The 17,580-nt window shown below is 42.8% G+C and overlaps 1 protein-coding gene across 7 annotated transcripts in view; it reads right to left on the bottom strand.

Annotated features, from left to right (window-relative positions):
• The window catches only part of CACNA2D4 (calcium voltage-gated channel auxiliary subunit alpha2delta 4), a 577,533-nt gene that overhangs the window by 108,025 nt on the left and 451,928 nt on the right, over positions 1 to 17,580 (bottom strand). For all 7 annotated transcript variants that reach the window (XM_033951433.1, XM_033951432.1, XM_033951431.1 and 4 more), the window contains 3 exons: positions 11,772 to 11,816; positions 9,669 to 9,731; positions 2,767 to 2,837 (listed from right to left, as the gene is read on the bottom strand). In XM_033951433.1, coding sequence (XP_033807324.1) covers positions 2,767 to 2,837; positions 9,669 to 9,731; positions 11,772 to 11,816 — 179 coding nt within the window. The remainder of the gene's footprint in view (positions 1 to 2,766; positions 2,838 to 9,668; positions 9,732 to 11,771; positions 11,817 to 17,580) is intronic.

Consider the following 17,580-nt stretch of genomic DNA (forward strand, 5'->3'; position numbering starts at 1 on the left):
CCATCTAGTCTGCCCATCCACAGTAACCATTATCTCTTAACTTGCATGATAAGTCTGAACCCCAAAGAATGAGGCACAATTAAGGCATTAAAAAACTAGGCACATGCCTAAGGCCTCGCCTAACTCTTGGAATCTAAACAGTTGTAAACCCAAAATTTGTGCATGCAAGTTATAGAATAGTGCCAATTGGTTGTTAAATTAACCCCCTGTTTTACCCTATGGGGCTCATAATCAAAACAAAAAAAAGTCTAAAAAATGGCCTAAATGGGTACTTGGATGATCAAAAAGCCTGATCGTCAAAGTACTCCATAACCAAAGCTGGTTTTAGATGCATCTAACACCAGCTTAGGCCTTTCCCCTGCCTCTAAATGCATAGAGCGAAAAGAGATGTTTTTAGAGGAGGGGAAAGGGCGGGAGGTGGGCCGACCTAGACATAGGCGTACAGCAGGTATAACCAAAACTTTAGGCAGGTTGCCTAGTTGGCACTTTTACATTATGACTTAGACCAAGTCAGAACAGGTATAAGTGCTGAAAAAGGGGCCGCTGAGCTGATCGCAGCAGCTCAGCGGCCCCAGCAACCTGCCTACCATCTACTGCACCTATTGCGGCAGGAGAGATGGCTCATCTCTCCTGCTGCAATGGTAATCGCCCATCCCCCAGCAATCCTCACCCCGAAGTGCTGAGGTTCAGGGGGTGGGTGATCGCTATCGTGGCAGGAGAGATGAGACATCTCTCCTGCAGCGATCCACCCCTCCCCCCGATCGGATCCGGGCAGGAGGGAACCCAAGTCCTCCTGTCCCAGCGATCCCCCCTTGCCCGACACTGATCCAGGCAGGAGGAAGCCCAAGCCCTCCTGCCCTGGCGACCCCCCTCACCCAACCCCGATCTGGGCAGGAGGGAGCAAAACCCCCTATCCCCACCCCCGCACCCCCCTCCCACAATCGCCCCCACTGAACCCCCCCAATCGCCCCCCCCCCCCGCCGACCCCTCAACACCCCCCACCCTTGACACCTCCCCTGTATCTGAAAAAAGGTTGAACGGATGGACGGGTCCCAAGCCTATCTGTCCGCAGGCCCGCCATCCGTTGAATGGCGGGCCTTAGGGCCTGATTGGCCCAGGCGCCTTAAACCCCACCCACAGGGCAGGCAGTGTGGGGGGGGGGCATAACAGGGGGGGAAGATAGGTGGGAACTGGCAACCCTACCCATGGCCCAATCACAATGTGTTAAATATAATCAATGACAATTAATTCAGCAACTGTTCTCTAGAGTCTGAGACCATTACCAAGGAGAATGCTGCCCTTAAGTATTCTGCCACCTTGCTTACTATGGGAATATAATTTCCATACTTTATCCCACAAAATGACCACTATAATAGATAACCGTAAAGTAAACTGAGCTTGAATAGGTAGGCCCCTACTTTAAAAAGATGGGTCACGTTTTGAACATACAGATGCACAATCCATCTGACCCACCCATTTGACTCACTTATTCATCACCCATTGACCCATTGCTCGCTCTGCTCTGGCTGGTAGAGCCTGGTACTCCTGCCAGGCTGACTGTCTTTTCCACTGCCCTACATGGAAAAAACAAACAAACAACAAAGCAAAATTTTCCTGGATTCAGCCACAAGCAGGTAAAGTGTGGCAGGCCAGGATAATGAGTTTTGCAGGACACATCTGGCCCACGGGCCGTAGCATTTAACTGTGTAATCATACTGCATTCCACTTCTATCAAGCAAAAATAAGAAATTAAATAGGAACAGTGTGTGGCGTAGTGGTTAAAGCTACAGCCTCAGCACCCTGAGGTTATGGGTTCGAACCCACGCTGCTCCTTGTGACCCTGGGCAAGTCACTTAATCCCCCCATTGCCCCAGGTACATTAGGTAGATTGTGAGCCCGCCAGGACAGACAGGGAAAAATGCTTGAGTACCTGAATAAATTCATGTAAACCGTTCTGAGCTCCCTTGGGAGAATGGTATAGAAAATTGAATAAATAAATAAACAGGATTGGTCACAATTCTGGAAAAGAACGGCAAGGCCTTTGGCTTCAGCTAGCATGTCCCAATCCATGTATTTCTTGTACCATAAAGCCCTGTGGACTCCACATAAGCTCTCACTGGAAGGCCTCCTTCCGTCTAATAATTCTTGGAACTGTGGACGAGCTTTTGGCTCATTACTTCATATGATATATGATTGTTCATATGTATCACAATATTGGAAAGAAGTTTGGAATGTTATACTAAAAATTTTTGATATCCAAGCTGATATCTCTCTCTCCATAGTAATTTTCAAGTCTCACACTCCAGGAATGGTTCTAAGTGATAATCATACTAAACTCCTTGATATTCTTCTCTCTTTAGAGCTTAAGCTCATTCTTTCTAATTGGAAATCAACTAGCTCTCTTTCTTCACATCATTGGTGGCAATCAGTTTTACATTACTATAAATATGAATTGGTCCTCGCCAAGAAATTTGGAACCACAGTCTTTTTCAGTAGACACTGGTCTCCTTTGCAGGCATATTTGCAATCATTTTCCAGCAGTGTTTAATGTTGAAACCTTACTTCCTATCAATTCTCTCTGTTCCATTGGTTTTGAATGTAAGCATACAAACAGATATTGTAACTCTGTTTTGTAGTGATTCATGCACTGATGTACTGTGATCCTCACTGATGTTTCAGTTTTATATTCTCTTGTATTTTTCAAAATCTTAATAAACTTTCATGGAAAAAAAAAAAAAAGAAATTAAATAAATATATATTTCTTACTGTTTGAAGATTCCCATGTTAAGGAGCTGGGTCATTACTGAGCCATCCTCTTCACCCAAGAATTTTCCAGTCTATGAGCACAGAAAGGGAAAAAAAGAGTGAAGGAGACACATCACAATGTACCCTAGAACAATGGTTCCCAACCCTGTCCTGGAGGACCACCAGGCCATTCGGGTTTTCAGGCTAGCCCTAATAAATATGCATGAGAGATAGTTGCATATAATGAAAGTGACAGGCATGCAAATCTGCTCCATGCATATTCATTAGGGCTAGCCTGAAAACCGGATTGGTCTAGGTGGTCCTCCAAGACAGGGTTGGGAACCACTGCCCTAGAATGCCTGTACACCTTCTACTGAGAAAACAAAAGAAGCCGGAACGTTACAGATCTCTACACAGAAGGAAACTAAATTCCTCACCTCAGCTGCACATGCGAAACACAGAAAGACCATCATTTAACACAGTCTAGAACTAGAAAGATGTAGGCAAAACTGAACTGGAAACTGCATGAAGTCAGACACTGCCTGCAGTCCAACTCTGGAGAAACAGAACAGATGCATTTCTTTTTCACTGTGCAAAACACAAAGGCATCAAAGATGTATGCTTTCTGACACAGAGAGAAAAACTAAGATCTTTCACAAAAGAATGAGTCAGAATAACTCTACATCAGGGTGCCCAAGTCCGGTCCTCGATACCAAGAAAGCAGTGCAGGCAAATCTTTCTCATGCATATTCATTGTGGATATCCTGAAAACCTGGCCTGCCAGTAGATCTCGAGGACTGGACTTGGGCAGCCCTGCTTGGGGAAAACAAGAGAAACAGAAGCTATGGCACAAATTTCAGCAGCTATTGAAATTCTACATCTCTTTCCGAAATGATCACCTTTTCTTGACATGAAACTTGTAAGTAAATCCATTAAATCTGTGTTTGTTCCAGGTATCCACACATTCTACCCCGCACTAGACAACTGAAAAATATATTACAGAAATGCTTAGAAAATGAAGTAGAAAATCCCTATATGGAATCACCTGATTGGATCAGTGTCCATCCCACCTCTATAGAAGTTCTAAATAATACAGGGACCCTTTTACTAAACAGCAGTAAAAAGTATCTTTTAACACGGTCTTATGTCAGTCATTCCTGTGTACTAAGGTGATTTATACCTCTGGAGTAAAATCCCAGAAAATTTTCTATTTTCTTTATTAATGACAACATACTAATTTTAACTAAACCAAATATCCCAGATACTTGTACATTCAGTCAGATTAAATGGACCATCAGAGGTGACCTTCTCAATATTACTCCAATGAGATCTTGTTTCATCGTTCACCCATTAGTCCAAAGTTCACCTATAAAATATAATCTTCATCCAATATATTCATAACTCTATCCCTCTTTGAACGAACATATCTTCAGCCACTAGCTGCTGAAGATATGTTCATTAAAAGAGGGATAGAGCCTTGAAACAGCAGTAGGTGAAACAATCATGTCGGCGACAATTACTTCCCCAAACAATATCTACAATATAGGCCTGATTCTATATAGGATGCGCGGTCTCAGTAGATGCCCAAGCGGCTTTTGAGAATCATACACAGGCGTCCTATACAGAATCGCGTCTGTCCTGATGGACAGATGCCTAACCCCATCTGATCCCGCCTAAATACCCAGATTCTCTAACTGGCTTCTATGTAACTGGCATCAGTTAGAGAATCACTTTGCTGCTGAGCTGATCACAGCAAGGGAATCTCCCTGCCACAATGAACCCCCCCTGAAGTTGGGAAGCAGAAGGGATGCCCACTTCCTCCTACTGCCATCCCCCCAAAGCACCCCCTGGCAGGAGGAGTCCCCAGTACCTCCCTCCTGCCAGAGCTTTATCTCTGCTGGGATGGTTAAGATGGGCTGGAGTGAGCTTTGATGGAGACTCCAGTAGATGGAACCTAAGCACACTACTGGGCTGGGCTCTGGGTTTCTTGCCCAGAAATATCTAAGAAAAAAGACCATTTAAACTAAATTAATTTATGGAGCATGTATGGTTGGGCAGACTGGATGGACCACTCGGGTCTTTATCTGCCATCATTTACTATGTTACTATGCTTCCTGCCGTCTGTCTCTTCATAGGCAGGAAGCAGTAGCAGAGGGAAAGCTTACAGGCTGCCGAAGGCAGCGTGTTCACTCATGCTGCCGGCTGCCTGAAGAATGAAAGAATGGCTGTCTTAACAGATCCTGTAGAGGGGAGGACCACAGGGGAAATGGGTTGCTGGGGGGGAGGGGGGCATTAGGGAAATGCTGGACTGAAGGGATGGAGAGGGAAAAAAGAAAGATGCCAGACCTCTGAGGCAGGGAAGGGAAGGGGAGGACAGAAATGCCAGACCATGGTAGGGAATAGGAGGAAGGAAGAGAAGAAAAAAAGAGGAGATACCAGACCACAAAAAGGGAGAAAAGGAAGGAGAGAGATGGACTACTGGAGGGAGAGGGAAGGAGAGAGAGAGAGAGAGAGAGAGAGTTGCCAGATCAGGAAAGGAGGAGAGAGAGATTCCAGAGGGAGGAAGAAGGAATGGAAGGAGAGAAATACCAGATCACAAGAAGGGGGAATGAGAAGGAGAGAAGGCAAGAGAGATGCCAGACCAGGGAAGGGAAGGGAAGGAGGAGTGAGAGGTAGGGGAGAGGGAGAAGAGAAAGACAAAGAGATTCCAGACCATAAAGAGGGAAGAGGGAAGGGAAGGAGGGGAGAGTGATTGATGCCAGACTTGGGGAAGGAGAAGAGATAGATAGACCACTAGAGGGGGAAGAGATGCTGCACAGGGATGGAGAGGAAGGGGAGAAAGAGGGAGGAGATGCTGCACAGGGATGGAGAGGAAGGGGAAAGAGAGGGAGAGGAAATGGTGCACCAAAATGGGAGGTGTGGGGAGGGGAAGAGATGGAAAAAATGCTGTTTAAGAAAAGATGGATATAGGGAAGAAGAAAGAGAGAGAAGATGGTACACATGGATGGAGGGGAAGGGCAGAGAGAGGGAGGAAATGGTGCACATCGATAGATGGGAAGGGAAGATATGAAATAGTAGATAGAATTGAGAAGGAAGAAGAAAAAATGAAGAAAGTTGAATATTGAAAGTTAATGCCAAAGAAGGATGTAGCATAAATCTAATATCAAATTCTAAGCTTCCAACCTTTAGAATATTCTTTCTACGTTACTCCTTTAAATCCTTAACTGATGTTGCTACTTCATAAACTTCATTAGTCGCTTTAAAGTATAAAAAGTGTTCAAAATAAATATAAAATTATTGAGCATCAGCCATTAAAAATTTAAGCCTTGACCGATGAGGAGGTTACACATGAATCTCCCCGTTATGAGATCATAACCTTTATGGGAAGGAGGAGGGGTGTTTCTGAGGTCTATGGCTAAAACAGAAGTAGCAACATCAGTTAAGGATTTAAAGGAGTAACATAGAAAGAATATTCTAAAGGTTGGAAGCTTGGAATTTGATATTGGATTTATACTATATGGTGACAATTCCAGGAATAAGACTTTAAACAGTGCCTTATAAGGTTGTTGAACAAAGAAGGATGTAGGGCAGAAAGTGAAGGAGAGAGAAACGGCAAATCAATAAGAAGGCCCTGGATATAGAGTTAAGAGCACAGACAGAAGGAACTGCAACCAGAGACTAGGAAACATGTGTAAAAAAATAAAATCACCAGATAACAAAGGTAGAAAAATGATTTGATTTGATTTATTTAAAATTTTTTTATACTGCATAAAGCCTATGCGGTTTACAAAAAGGTGTTTTCTGTGTATGAAAGACATGGTTCTCTGTTAGCATTGACTATGCAGGATCAATCTGTATTAGTCTAGCTTGTTTAGTTTTACAATGGGTGTATTGATGTTCTACTGCTCACTTCAGTGTTTTAAGATGCTGCCGTTTCCTAGGTACACTCTTGTGCGATGTGTGGATTGTTAACTGAAAATCATGTTTTTCATATAGATAAGGGGGGTGTCAAAAATGATGGGCCCCGGGTGTCACATATGCTAGTACGCCACTGCCTCCACTACAAAACACTGTTTACAAACCCGTATAAAAACACATTCACAACCTTATCCTAGCATAATAGCACTAACGCCCACTATTCAAATAGCAACATCGTTATGCATGAAAAGGCTGCACTGCAAATATTAGACTGTGCCTTAAAACACCAATACACTACCTATTGAAAAAAGCACAAAACAAGCACAACAGGAACAAGATCTCTGCAGAGGTACTACATGCTAGGAGAATACCGCACCTTAGTCAAGTAATTCTCAAATTGGGATCTGTGAACCCTAGGGATCCTCAAACTCTCTTCAGGGGTTCCTCACTTCTGCCATAATAAAAAGTTTGAGAATCACTGCCTTTGTCACACCCATAAAACTCAGAAAGAACTCAACAAATATGAACCAAGGGACCACGCATCAATAATAGAGGTATGAAGGCAAGAAACTGAAGTGGAAACCCCAGGAAGTCAAGCTCTGACCACAGTAATAATAGAGAAATAGAAACTGAAATGCAAAATATCAGAGATGTGCATTTTCAAAAGCTAACATATTTCAATTCAGAATACAACATTTCCTGCCTTTGTTGTCTGAGCATTTTATTTTTCTATTTGCTTTAGTCCTGGTGTTCCCCGTCCATTTGGATTTTCTTCTTTCTTCATGTCCACCATCCATCTTCCCTGTGTGTCCCTATCTGTCCTGTCCAGAATTTCCCCTTTGTATCTCTATCCATCCCCTCTGTGTTCAGCATCTCTCCTCTGTTTCCCTTCCATGACTTGTCCTGCATTTCCATCCTGAGTCCATATTCCTTCCTCTGTGATCAGCAATCCCCTATGTCTAGCATTGTTCCTCCATACCTCCCTCTTGAGACAAGTCTCTCCCCCCACTTTTCCTCCTAGGTCCAATGTCTTTTTCCCCTGTCTTCCAGTCTCAGTCTCTCCCTCCCTTCTACTCCCCCACCCCCACTAATCCAAAATCTATCCCTCTCCCTCTAACTCTTGGATCCAGGACCTCTTCCTTCCTTCCTTCTTTCCCTGCCTCCCTTCACTACAGTAGCACCTTCATCTCTCTGCCCCTGGGTCTAGTACCTGTCTTCTCCTTCCACCTAGCAGGTCCAGCATTCGTCCCCTTTCCTTTCCGCTCCTCCCCAATTCCAGCATCTGTCCCCTTTCCTTCTCCCCCTTTCCAATTCCTGCGTCCTTCACCTTTCCTCCCCCTTCCCAGTTCCATTGTTCCTTCCTGTGGTCCAACTCACTTTTTCCTCTACCTCTTGCCTCCAGTAGTAGCATTGCTTCAATTGAATCAGCTTGCTTCAGGGCTTTGGGCCTTCCCTATGATACGTTCCACCCTCACTGACGCAATGTGATGCAAGTTTCTGCTTCCACAAGGGTGGGATGTGTCATGAGGAAGGCCCGAAGCCTCAAAGCAGGCACATTCATTTGAAGCAGTTCCATTACTAGTGACAAGAGGAAGAGGAAAAAGTGAGCAAGACTGTGGGGAGGGAGGGTTGCTGGAATCAGGAAGGAGAGGGTAGTAACATGGACTGATATGGACCCAGGGTAGTGATGCAGGCACCTGGAATGGCCTGAAAGTTGGAGGCTTGCAGCTGGGGAGGCTTAGCCTCCCCAAGCCTCTTATACTGGGTGCCTATGCTCCTCTCCTCTACACAGTCCTCAGAAGGAAACGGAGCAGTTTAGTGAACAAAGGACTGGGTTTTGAGTTCAAGACTTGCCTCTACCACTGACTCCCCATATGACCCCAGAAGAATCACTCTAAGTACAATTTTCAAAATCACTTATCTGAATAAAATGGGCTGGCTGAAAAGAAGTGGGCCCGATATTGAGACCATAGGAGTTAGCTAGTCTGACTCCTGTTGTTGGCACTGAGCCTGGATATTCATTGCCAGACCACTTCCTGTGACTGGCCCTTATTATCTGGTCAATTTTGGGCTGCTAGAAAGTTAGCCAGCTGCATTGATATTAGAGCTGGTGGCTAAATTTATAACGGCCAAAGATATAGCAGTTATTTAAGTGGCCTGATTTGGCCGCCTAAATTATCTGGCTAGCGTTTTAAATTTCACAGAAAGCTGGGTATGTGCTATCCGCTACATGCCAATATTCCTGACCGGTTAAATAGCACTGAATATCAGGCGGAGTGTGTTTGGGTCAGGGGCATACAGAATAACATTTTCAATTCTGTGTGCATACTTCTCTACTCATTGACAAAAAGGAGGCAGAGAGTTAATAGGACTTTTGTGCTTGTGGACATGCAGAACTGAAGCCTCAAGGAAAACATATACCCACATATTCTCAATGAAATTTACCAAAGTCCATAAGTTGACAAGTCGCTAATCTTAGCCTTTCCATCAAAATGCTCCCTTACCTTTTCAGTCACTAGCTGCCCATTATTCATTTCTTCACCCAATCCACTCACTAGGGTTACCAGACATCCGGGAAAATGTGGACATGTCCTCTTTTTAGAGGACTGTTTGGGTTCCTAGACAGACTTTCCAAAACCTGGCATCTGTCTGGGTTTTAGAAAGCCCCGATGACCTCCGGCCACATTTGGAGGGCCTCTGAGCACGCGTGGATGACGTCATAAACATCTGCGCATACTCCAGGCCCTCCAGATGCGGCTGGAGCTCATCTAGAAGAAGAGAGAAGTCTTTGTGGGAGTGGGAGTGGGGGCCAAATAGGGTGGTGCTAGAAGAAGAACAGGACGGGGTCATGTGTCCAGGGTTTCCCGGAGAAAAACATGATAACCCTACCAACTTACCCATCTGCTCTTCTCCTTGTTCATGCTTCAACCCATCTTTGTTCCTGCTAAACCCCACTCACACTCCTTCACCTTCTCTTATCTTCCTGATTTTAGTGTCCATCTCACCTGTTCAATCTTCTTTGAAATGAGGATAAATCCATTGTTGTCAATGAGGTAGCAATTCAGGTTCTGGAACCACAAATACAAAGACAGGTGAAACTAATCATGACATTATTTTCTAATGGTAAGGAAGGACTCATAATTACTGCAGAATTTCAAGAATTTCAACAGGATTGTCCTTGTCTTTACCAGTAATAGATTGGACTTTAGACTTTGAGGGTTAGGGACATTTCATTTTGAATTGTTTTTGGCTATGTGTTTAGTAATTATCTGTTTTCTCATTGTTGAAATGATTGTCCAGAAGAGTCGGGTTCCTTTGTTCACCAGAAGGTGCGGTTACTGCCATCCATACACCCTCTATCAAAACATGAATGTATCAACTCTACTAATCATGGAATTACACTTTGGAGATCACCTTTGCATTTATAGAGTAAATTTTACAAAGCCTTGGCCTGTGACACCTGCAATCACATTAATAAAGGAAGGTACCACATGTGGTTCCTCTTTGAAAATCTGGCTGGCAAGGAGGGAAATGGTTCCAAAATGAAAGACTGGCACCAACTTTCCATTTTCTAATCTATAAACTAAATCTTAAGTTTGTATACCGCATCGTCTCCATATAGATAGAGCTCGGCACGGTTTATAGGAATTCAATAAATGAGGGAAAGACATAATAAGAAATTAGAGGTTATGAAGAGGATAGCTAGCTTTACATTTTAAATAGATAGCTTTACATTTTGGAGAAAAGCCAGGTTTTCAGATGCTTTTGGAATAATTGGAATGAACCTAGGTTCAGCAGCGGGGCAGGGAGGTTGTTCCAAAGCTCAGTGAATTTGAAGAAAAGGGATTTCCCTAATTTACCTGCCTAATTTACATGATGCCTTTTAACGAGGGGAAAGATAGTTTGAGTTTGTGGGCGGATCTGGTAGTGTCAGGCCTCGAAGAATTCCAGGATAGTGGGATTAGGGGAGGAAAAATGCCATGTAGGATCTTGAATATTAGGCAGGTATATTTAAAGTGAATCCTAGAAATCACCAGAAGCCAGTGAAATTTTGACAGAAGCGGGGAAACATGGTCGAATTTGCTTTTTGCGAAGATCAGCCTAGCCGCAGTGTTCTGGATCCGCTGAAGTCTTTGAAGATTTTTATTGGGGGACGGGGCTGGGGGGTGGAACAGGGCAGGAAAGAGGTGGAACTGGGTGGTCCTGGGGGCGTGGTCATGGGTCATGATTTTCCTGAAGGAAAATCTGGTAACCCTATGCCTAATGGATGATCGTACCTAGGAGTTAAGACACCATTTATAATCTCTGTCTACTACAATGTGAACAAAAGATGTAAACAGCTAGTGCGGTTCTACTTGCAATGAAGGTAGGCAATTTTCAGTGGGTCTTTCACAGGGGCAAAAGCTTTGTAAACTGGGGAAAAGGTTTTGTAAATTGGGCACCAGTATGCAGTGGCATAGCGAGGGTAAGAGGTGCCCCGGAGCAGCAGCGTCCCTCCCCTGCCCTCGTCTCTGCCCCCCCCCCCCCCACTCCTTCCCTTCCCGGGTACCTCTGGTTGAAGTTGTTGCTTGTGGCGGTCAACAAAGTGCTCCTTGCGACCCCCATCAGCTCTCCATCTGATGTCACTTCTTAGGCATGGCACGCGGAAGTGACTTCAGCGGGAGAGCCGACGGGGTTGCGAAGAGCACATTGTGACTGTCGCGAACAACTTCAACTAGAGTTTTGGGGGAAGGGAAGGGGGGGCACGCGTGTGGAGGGGAGGAAAGGAAAGAGGCGCGGGGCAGAGAGGAGGAGGGGCGCCAGCCCCCCACCAACATGGCGCCCAGGGCGGACCGCCGCCGCCCCCCTACTATGCCACTGCCAGTATGACAAGCATGGCACCTCAGAGTCTTTCCTCTCAAATCAGACAGGACTGAATGGAAGCTCACTTGCTTCACCCTAGAGCACACTGTCTGTCACAGAGAGAGCTGGATTGTGGAATATGAAAAAAAAAAAAAAAAAGTCGATTGAAATTCCATCCACCCTCTCTGCTCCTTCCTTCATCCTGATTTATAATTAAGACAATTGAGGATTCTAAAATGGATCATAAAGACTTTCTGAGAACTCACCTCCTCTTCCCAGCTCAAGGGGCAGGCTCCATCAGCACTGCTGCACTGGAAGAAAGGACAAGATTTGCTGAGACAAAGGGAAAGGACTGGTTAAACCGCACGGTGATGGGGTGCACTAGTTTCAATATACCGGGAGACATTTTATGAAGAGGCACTTATTTTTAGGCACTAAGGCCCTGAGTCGATAAAACACACCTCAATTTAGGCAACTAGATTGCTGCACCTAGCTGGCACTGTCATCTCGAAGCTGGGACATTAGATCATTTACTATTCTATTGTCCATTGATACTTAGTTTTTGGAAATCCATTTGGGCTAAGTGAATAATCTACTGGAAAATCCAGTGGCATTATCATATGACACTGTTATTTGGTACTTCCATGAGAGCTAAGAGTCAAATCTCTTCTAATAATAATAAACTTTTGCTCATCATGACAGGGGTTGCCGTACAGAAAATTATGAAAAACTGGAAAAATCGGGATCGTCTAAATTATAATTTTTGGTGGAATTCGTTATGCCAAATCTTTAAAATGGAGCGGGTAATAGCCATGCAGCAGGGGCCTTTTAAGAAATTTAGGGATGTTTGGGAGCCATTAACAAAATATTGTACAGAATGAATATTATTTTTTTTCCCCTTTGTTCATAAACGTCCAGGGTGGGGGAGGGAGGGAATATTTCCTGATTTATAATGCTTAAGAACAATTGTTAGATATAAGGGAGGGGGATATTTGATGTGAGTTAGAATTCGATGGTATATTAAGTGATGTTAAAGTATAAAATGATTGTATCTTATGTTACACTTGTTGAAAGTTTTAAAAAATGAATAAAGATTAAAATAAATAAATAAATAACTTTTACGTTTGGAAATAGACCTGTTTTATTTAGAAGGGTCTAAATGCCACAAAGGTGCCCAAACTGGTCAGATGACCACTGCATGCATCAAGGTAAAACACCCCCACACTCCCCCAGTGCTCACAGACCCCCCCACAAAGATCAGAATACAAACGTACATACCTGTCTCCAGAACATCAGCACCTGGTAGAGGAAAGCCTAGTAGAGCTACACACAGGTGTCTTAAGTAGCCTGGTGGGTGGGCTAGTGAGCCATAGAGAGGAGTGGCAAGTCCTATAAGCCACCCTAACCACTACATTAATGGTGGAAAATGTGAGTCCACCAAAATCCCCTAAAACCCTACTCTACTGCCATATAGGTGCCACTTGCAGCCCTAAGGGTTATTGGGGTTGTAGACAAGGTGGGTATAGTGGGTTTTGGAGGCTCACCATGACCTAAAAGGGAGTTCTGGTGAGATGTTTACGTGGCACCCTTTATGTGACGTTCACAGCAGTGCCCCACTGCTCTGCTGCCATGTCTGGGTGGCCAGTCCATTACAGGACTGGCCCTTCCCACGTTCAAACGGTCTTATTCTGTGCGTTTGGAACTTGGACAAAATTATGGTCGAAAATGTGGTATGACGATAGACATCCTGGCAGTCTGGGTGTCCCAATGGCCTGAATGTCCAGATAGAGGATTTAAAAAAAAAAAAAAATTTATTTCTAGATGTATGGTGGTTTGCCTTTCAAAAATAGACATTTTCTTACTGCCGACTTTGGACGTCTAGCACCATACGTCCAAATCGGACTTAAACATATGTTTTGAAAATGCCCCTCCGCGTCTGCCATGTGAAGCTGCCAACCTATGTTTGTCATGCAATGCTCATCATGCTGTGTCACACTGTGCCATGTTTGTCATGTTATATTTTATTGGGCTTTGTTATGTATGTAAACTTGTAACCCATTCTGAGCTTTCCTGGGAGGATGGGATGTAAAACCACATAAATAAATAAAATAAATAAATTTAAATACTGTCTTATGTGCATAGTGCAGGAGGAGTCAGTAAGAATTTTCGGTAGGATTACATATAGGGCTCCTTTTTACTAAGGTGCGCTAGCGTTTTTAGCGCACACACAAGATTAGCCCGCCTGCTTAAAAGGTGGCGGTAGTGGCTAGCATGCGTGGCATTTTCAGCGCGCACTAAGCGCATGCTAAAATCGCTAGCGCACCTTTGTAAAAAGAGCCCATAGAGTGGCACTAAAAATTTACTCCTAGGGCACATACGTGCTTACACCCTAATTCTATATATGTTACTCAAAACCGTGTTCACTCAGTTTCTGAATGCAACTGATAAACGAGCCACTTAGCGCAGATAATTGGGTGCCTCCAATCAAGTATTTCCACTATAACTTTCAATGTCCTTGTTGTCCTTTTTCTTCTTAATTAGACTCTTTTAGGGCTTCAGACATGCCATTTGTTAACATAAGAACATAAGAAACGCCTTCACCGGATCAGACCCTAGGTCCATCCAGTCTGGTGACCCGCACACGGAGGCCAAGCCAGGTGCTCCCAGATGGAGACCCATAAGAACATAAGAAATGGCTTCGCCGGATCAGACTCTAGGTCCATCCAGTAGGGATCATGCTTGATCGACCGTTCTGATTTTGGCTGCCTTTTTCTTGAGCCGTTTTTTTTAACCATGACTCTCATGCTGTCATATTTCCCTTTGCTGAAGTTAAAGGTTGTGGTTTGAGTCTTGGTACGTTTCCCCTTCCCGATGTCAATTTTAAAATTGATCATGCTGTGATCGCTTGTCCCCAACGGAACAGTGACCTCTACATCTGTTGTCCTTCCAGTTATCCTACTATATTTCACAGATATTATAACTATACATTCTTATCCTTTCATACTTTTGTATAAAAGATTTTTTTGGTGATGTGCTCAGACCTTTAACCCAATAAATAGTGTAGTCACTGTATTGAGTTTAACAAGGGGACCATCATCGCAATCACCTGTCCCCGACCCTCCCTGATAGAATTTAAACTTATTCAGATTCAATAATAGTACTTATCTGAATGGAGAGGTGTTTGTTGTTAAACTTAAGCTGGTTAAATCTCAATGGTGACTGTGTTGAAAACAAATAAAGTGATACTTAAAATCCAATGGTGATAATTTATGTAGTCATCAATCCCCGTCCCCCCGACTCGAGTTTCGTATTCTTCGTCGGGGAGGGACACTGAAAATCTAAATCTAAATCAAAATCAAATTCAAAACATGGTCATTATTTTAGTTTACTTAACAATTATTTTATAAAATTCAAGCTTATTCTTATCTCAATGTTATTACTATTCTTGATTAACTTGTTTAAATACCTGTTACTGGCTGACTGAGACCAGACACGTTCAAAATCTCCTGGCCATCTGTGAAGCTCTGCTAGAACTGTGCGCTTTTAAAGGAAGCTAAGCAGGGAAAAAGGGGAGTTGTTTCTATTAGGCCCCGGATGTGATCAGCGTCAGGGAAATATTACTATATAACTAGCCACTCGATATCCACATTCAAACCTGTTGGTTGTAGAGTCTGCCAATTATATATGAATCGCTGTTCTTTTTGAATAAGCATTTTGGATAAGTCCCCTTCAGAGTTGTGAATTTGTATTAGCACAGTGTATTTAAGATCTTCCAATGCATGTGATTTTTCCAACCAATGAGATACCAGGGGGGCGGTGACACGGTTTTTTCTTATGTTGCTCAGATGTTCTATGATTCGTGTTTTAATCATACGAATCGTTTGGCCTATATATAATTTTTTACAGGGACACTGTATACAATAAACCACCTGCTTAGATTCACAATTTGTGCCTGTATTTAATTTAAAGTGTCGTCCTTCCGACCCTGGTATCTCAATGTAGTTCGTGTCAAGTATATAACGGCAGACACTGCATTTCCCACAAGGCTTATGGGGAAACTTATTTCTGGTATCATAATGATTTAAATTATGCTTTAACTGTTCACCTAAGTTTTTTGCTCTGGAAAAGGCAAATTTGGGCTGATTTTGCAAAGATGGATAATATTGAAATATTGGCCAATATTTTAATATGATGTGCTTTATGGCATTGCTTTTGTTGGTATAGGGCATAACACAAACTATGTGTTGCTGCTCTTGCTTATTTTGTTTGTCTTGCATTAGCCATGATCGGTGACAATTTTTTGCCCTTTTCCAGGCTTTTTTTACGGTTTTCGCAGGATACCCTCTCTGTGTGAATTTGGTGTACATTTCAAAAGCCTCCCTATCAAAATCAGCTTCCTCTGAGCATATTCTCCGTAATCGGAGAAACTGCCCAGTGGGGATACTATTTTTTAATGGTCGTGGATGGAAACTCTGATATTGTAATAGAGTATTTCTATCCGATGTTTTTTTGTGTAGAGTGGTGGATATGTGTTGATTCTGTTTAACAATTTTTATATCTAAAAATGTAACTTGGTTTTTATTTGTAGTATATGTAAAAGATATATTGCTATCTTTATGATTAAGTTCTTCTAAAAATATATTTAAATTTTCTTGTCCACCACTCCACACAAAAAAGACATCATCTATGAATCGCTTCCAGCATGAAACATGCTGGAAGTGGGGTGAAGTGTAAACATGTGATTCCTCGAACTGAGTCATATAGAGACACGCTAGCGTGGGGGCTACTGTGGCCCCCATTGCCACTCCCTTCGTTTGGAGGAAAATATCATTTTCAAATTTAAAATAATTATTGTGAATAACTTGTTCAGCTAATTCTGTCAATAAAGATGTCTTTAAAGCTGTTAAGTTTAGTTTCATTAGGTGGATTTTGACTAAATTTACTGCTTCCTTTTGTGGAACGTTAGTATATAACGCCACGACATCAGCTGTAACAAGTATTGAATCTTCCGTTATTGAGTTCTGAAAACTTTGTTCTATGACTTTTAGAAAGTGAGTTGAGTCCTTAATATATGACTCAGCCCGAGGAACCAAATGTTTTAATTGGCTATCCAGATATTGAGATATAGGCTCAAGAACTGAGCCTATGCCTACAACAATTGGACGTCCAGGTGGTTTGGTATCTGATTTGTGAATTTTTGGTATAAAATTGATTTTGGGTATCCTGGGGAAATCGCACGTAAGAAATCTAATTTCTTTAGACGTGAATATTTGTGACTCCCTGGCGCTGTTTATCAATCCATCTATTTTTGATTTAATTTGTGTAGTGGGGTCTTGCTGTAACCTTGTGTAGTATGTGGTATCATGTAATTGGCGTAAAGCTTCTTCCCTGTAATCCGTATAGTTCTGGATGACAATTCCCCCTCCCTTGTCAGCCCTCGAAATAACTATTGACTGGTCTGCTTGAAGGTCTTGTATAACTTTCCTCTGTTGAATAGTTAAATTCGAATGATTTATGAATCTATCTTGGGATTCCAGTTTTTGAACATCCTTTAATACCAATTTTTCAAAGGTTGTTATCAGAGGATCCGGTTGTCCTGGCGGCATCCATGTAGATTTAAGTTTTAATCCCTCTGGTAGGGATGGTGTTGTATTTTGTTTATCTTGAAAGAATTGCTTTAATTTGATTGTTCGGAAGAATCTCTGAAGATGAACTCGAGCATCAAAACTATCGTACTTGATGCTCGGTACGAATGAGAGCCCTCTCACGAGGACCTCCTCTTCCTTTTTGTCCAATGTTCTTGATGAAAGGTTAAATATGCCTTTATTGGTTGATTTTTTTATTTCTTGTGTTTGTTCGTGCTGCGTGTTTCTATTTTGTTCGCTGTAGTCAATGTTCCTTCTTTGGCTTGTATTCTTAAAAAAGATTCCGGTAAGACATTAGGATCCTTCTGAGATAGCTCACTTTGTTGTTGGGGAATTACGATGTTTTCTTCTGAAGAAGATGAATTACTTGTAGATAAATTAAATGTGATCTTCTTGTTTTTATTATACGTTGTTCTCTGTCTTCTAGTTT

Source organism: Geotrypetes seraphini, chromosome 7 (genome assembly GCF_902459505.1).
Source record: "Geotrypetes seraphini chromosome 7, aGeoSer1.1, whole genome shotgun sequence".
In the NCBI taxonomy this organism is placed as follows: domain Eukaryota; kingdom Metazoa; phylum Chordata; class Amphibia; order Gymnophiona; family Dermophiidae; genus Geotrypetes; species Geotrypetes seraphini.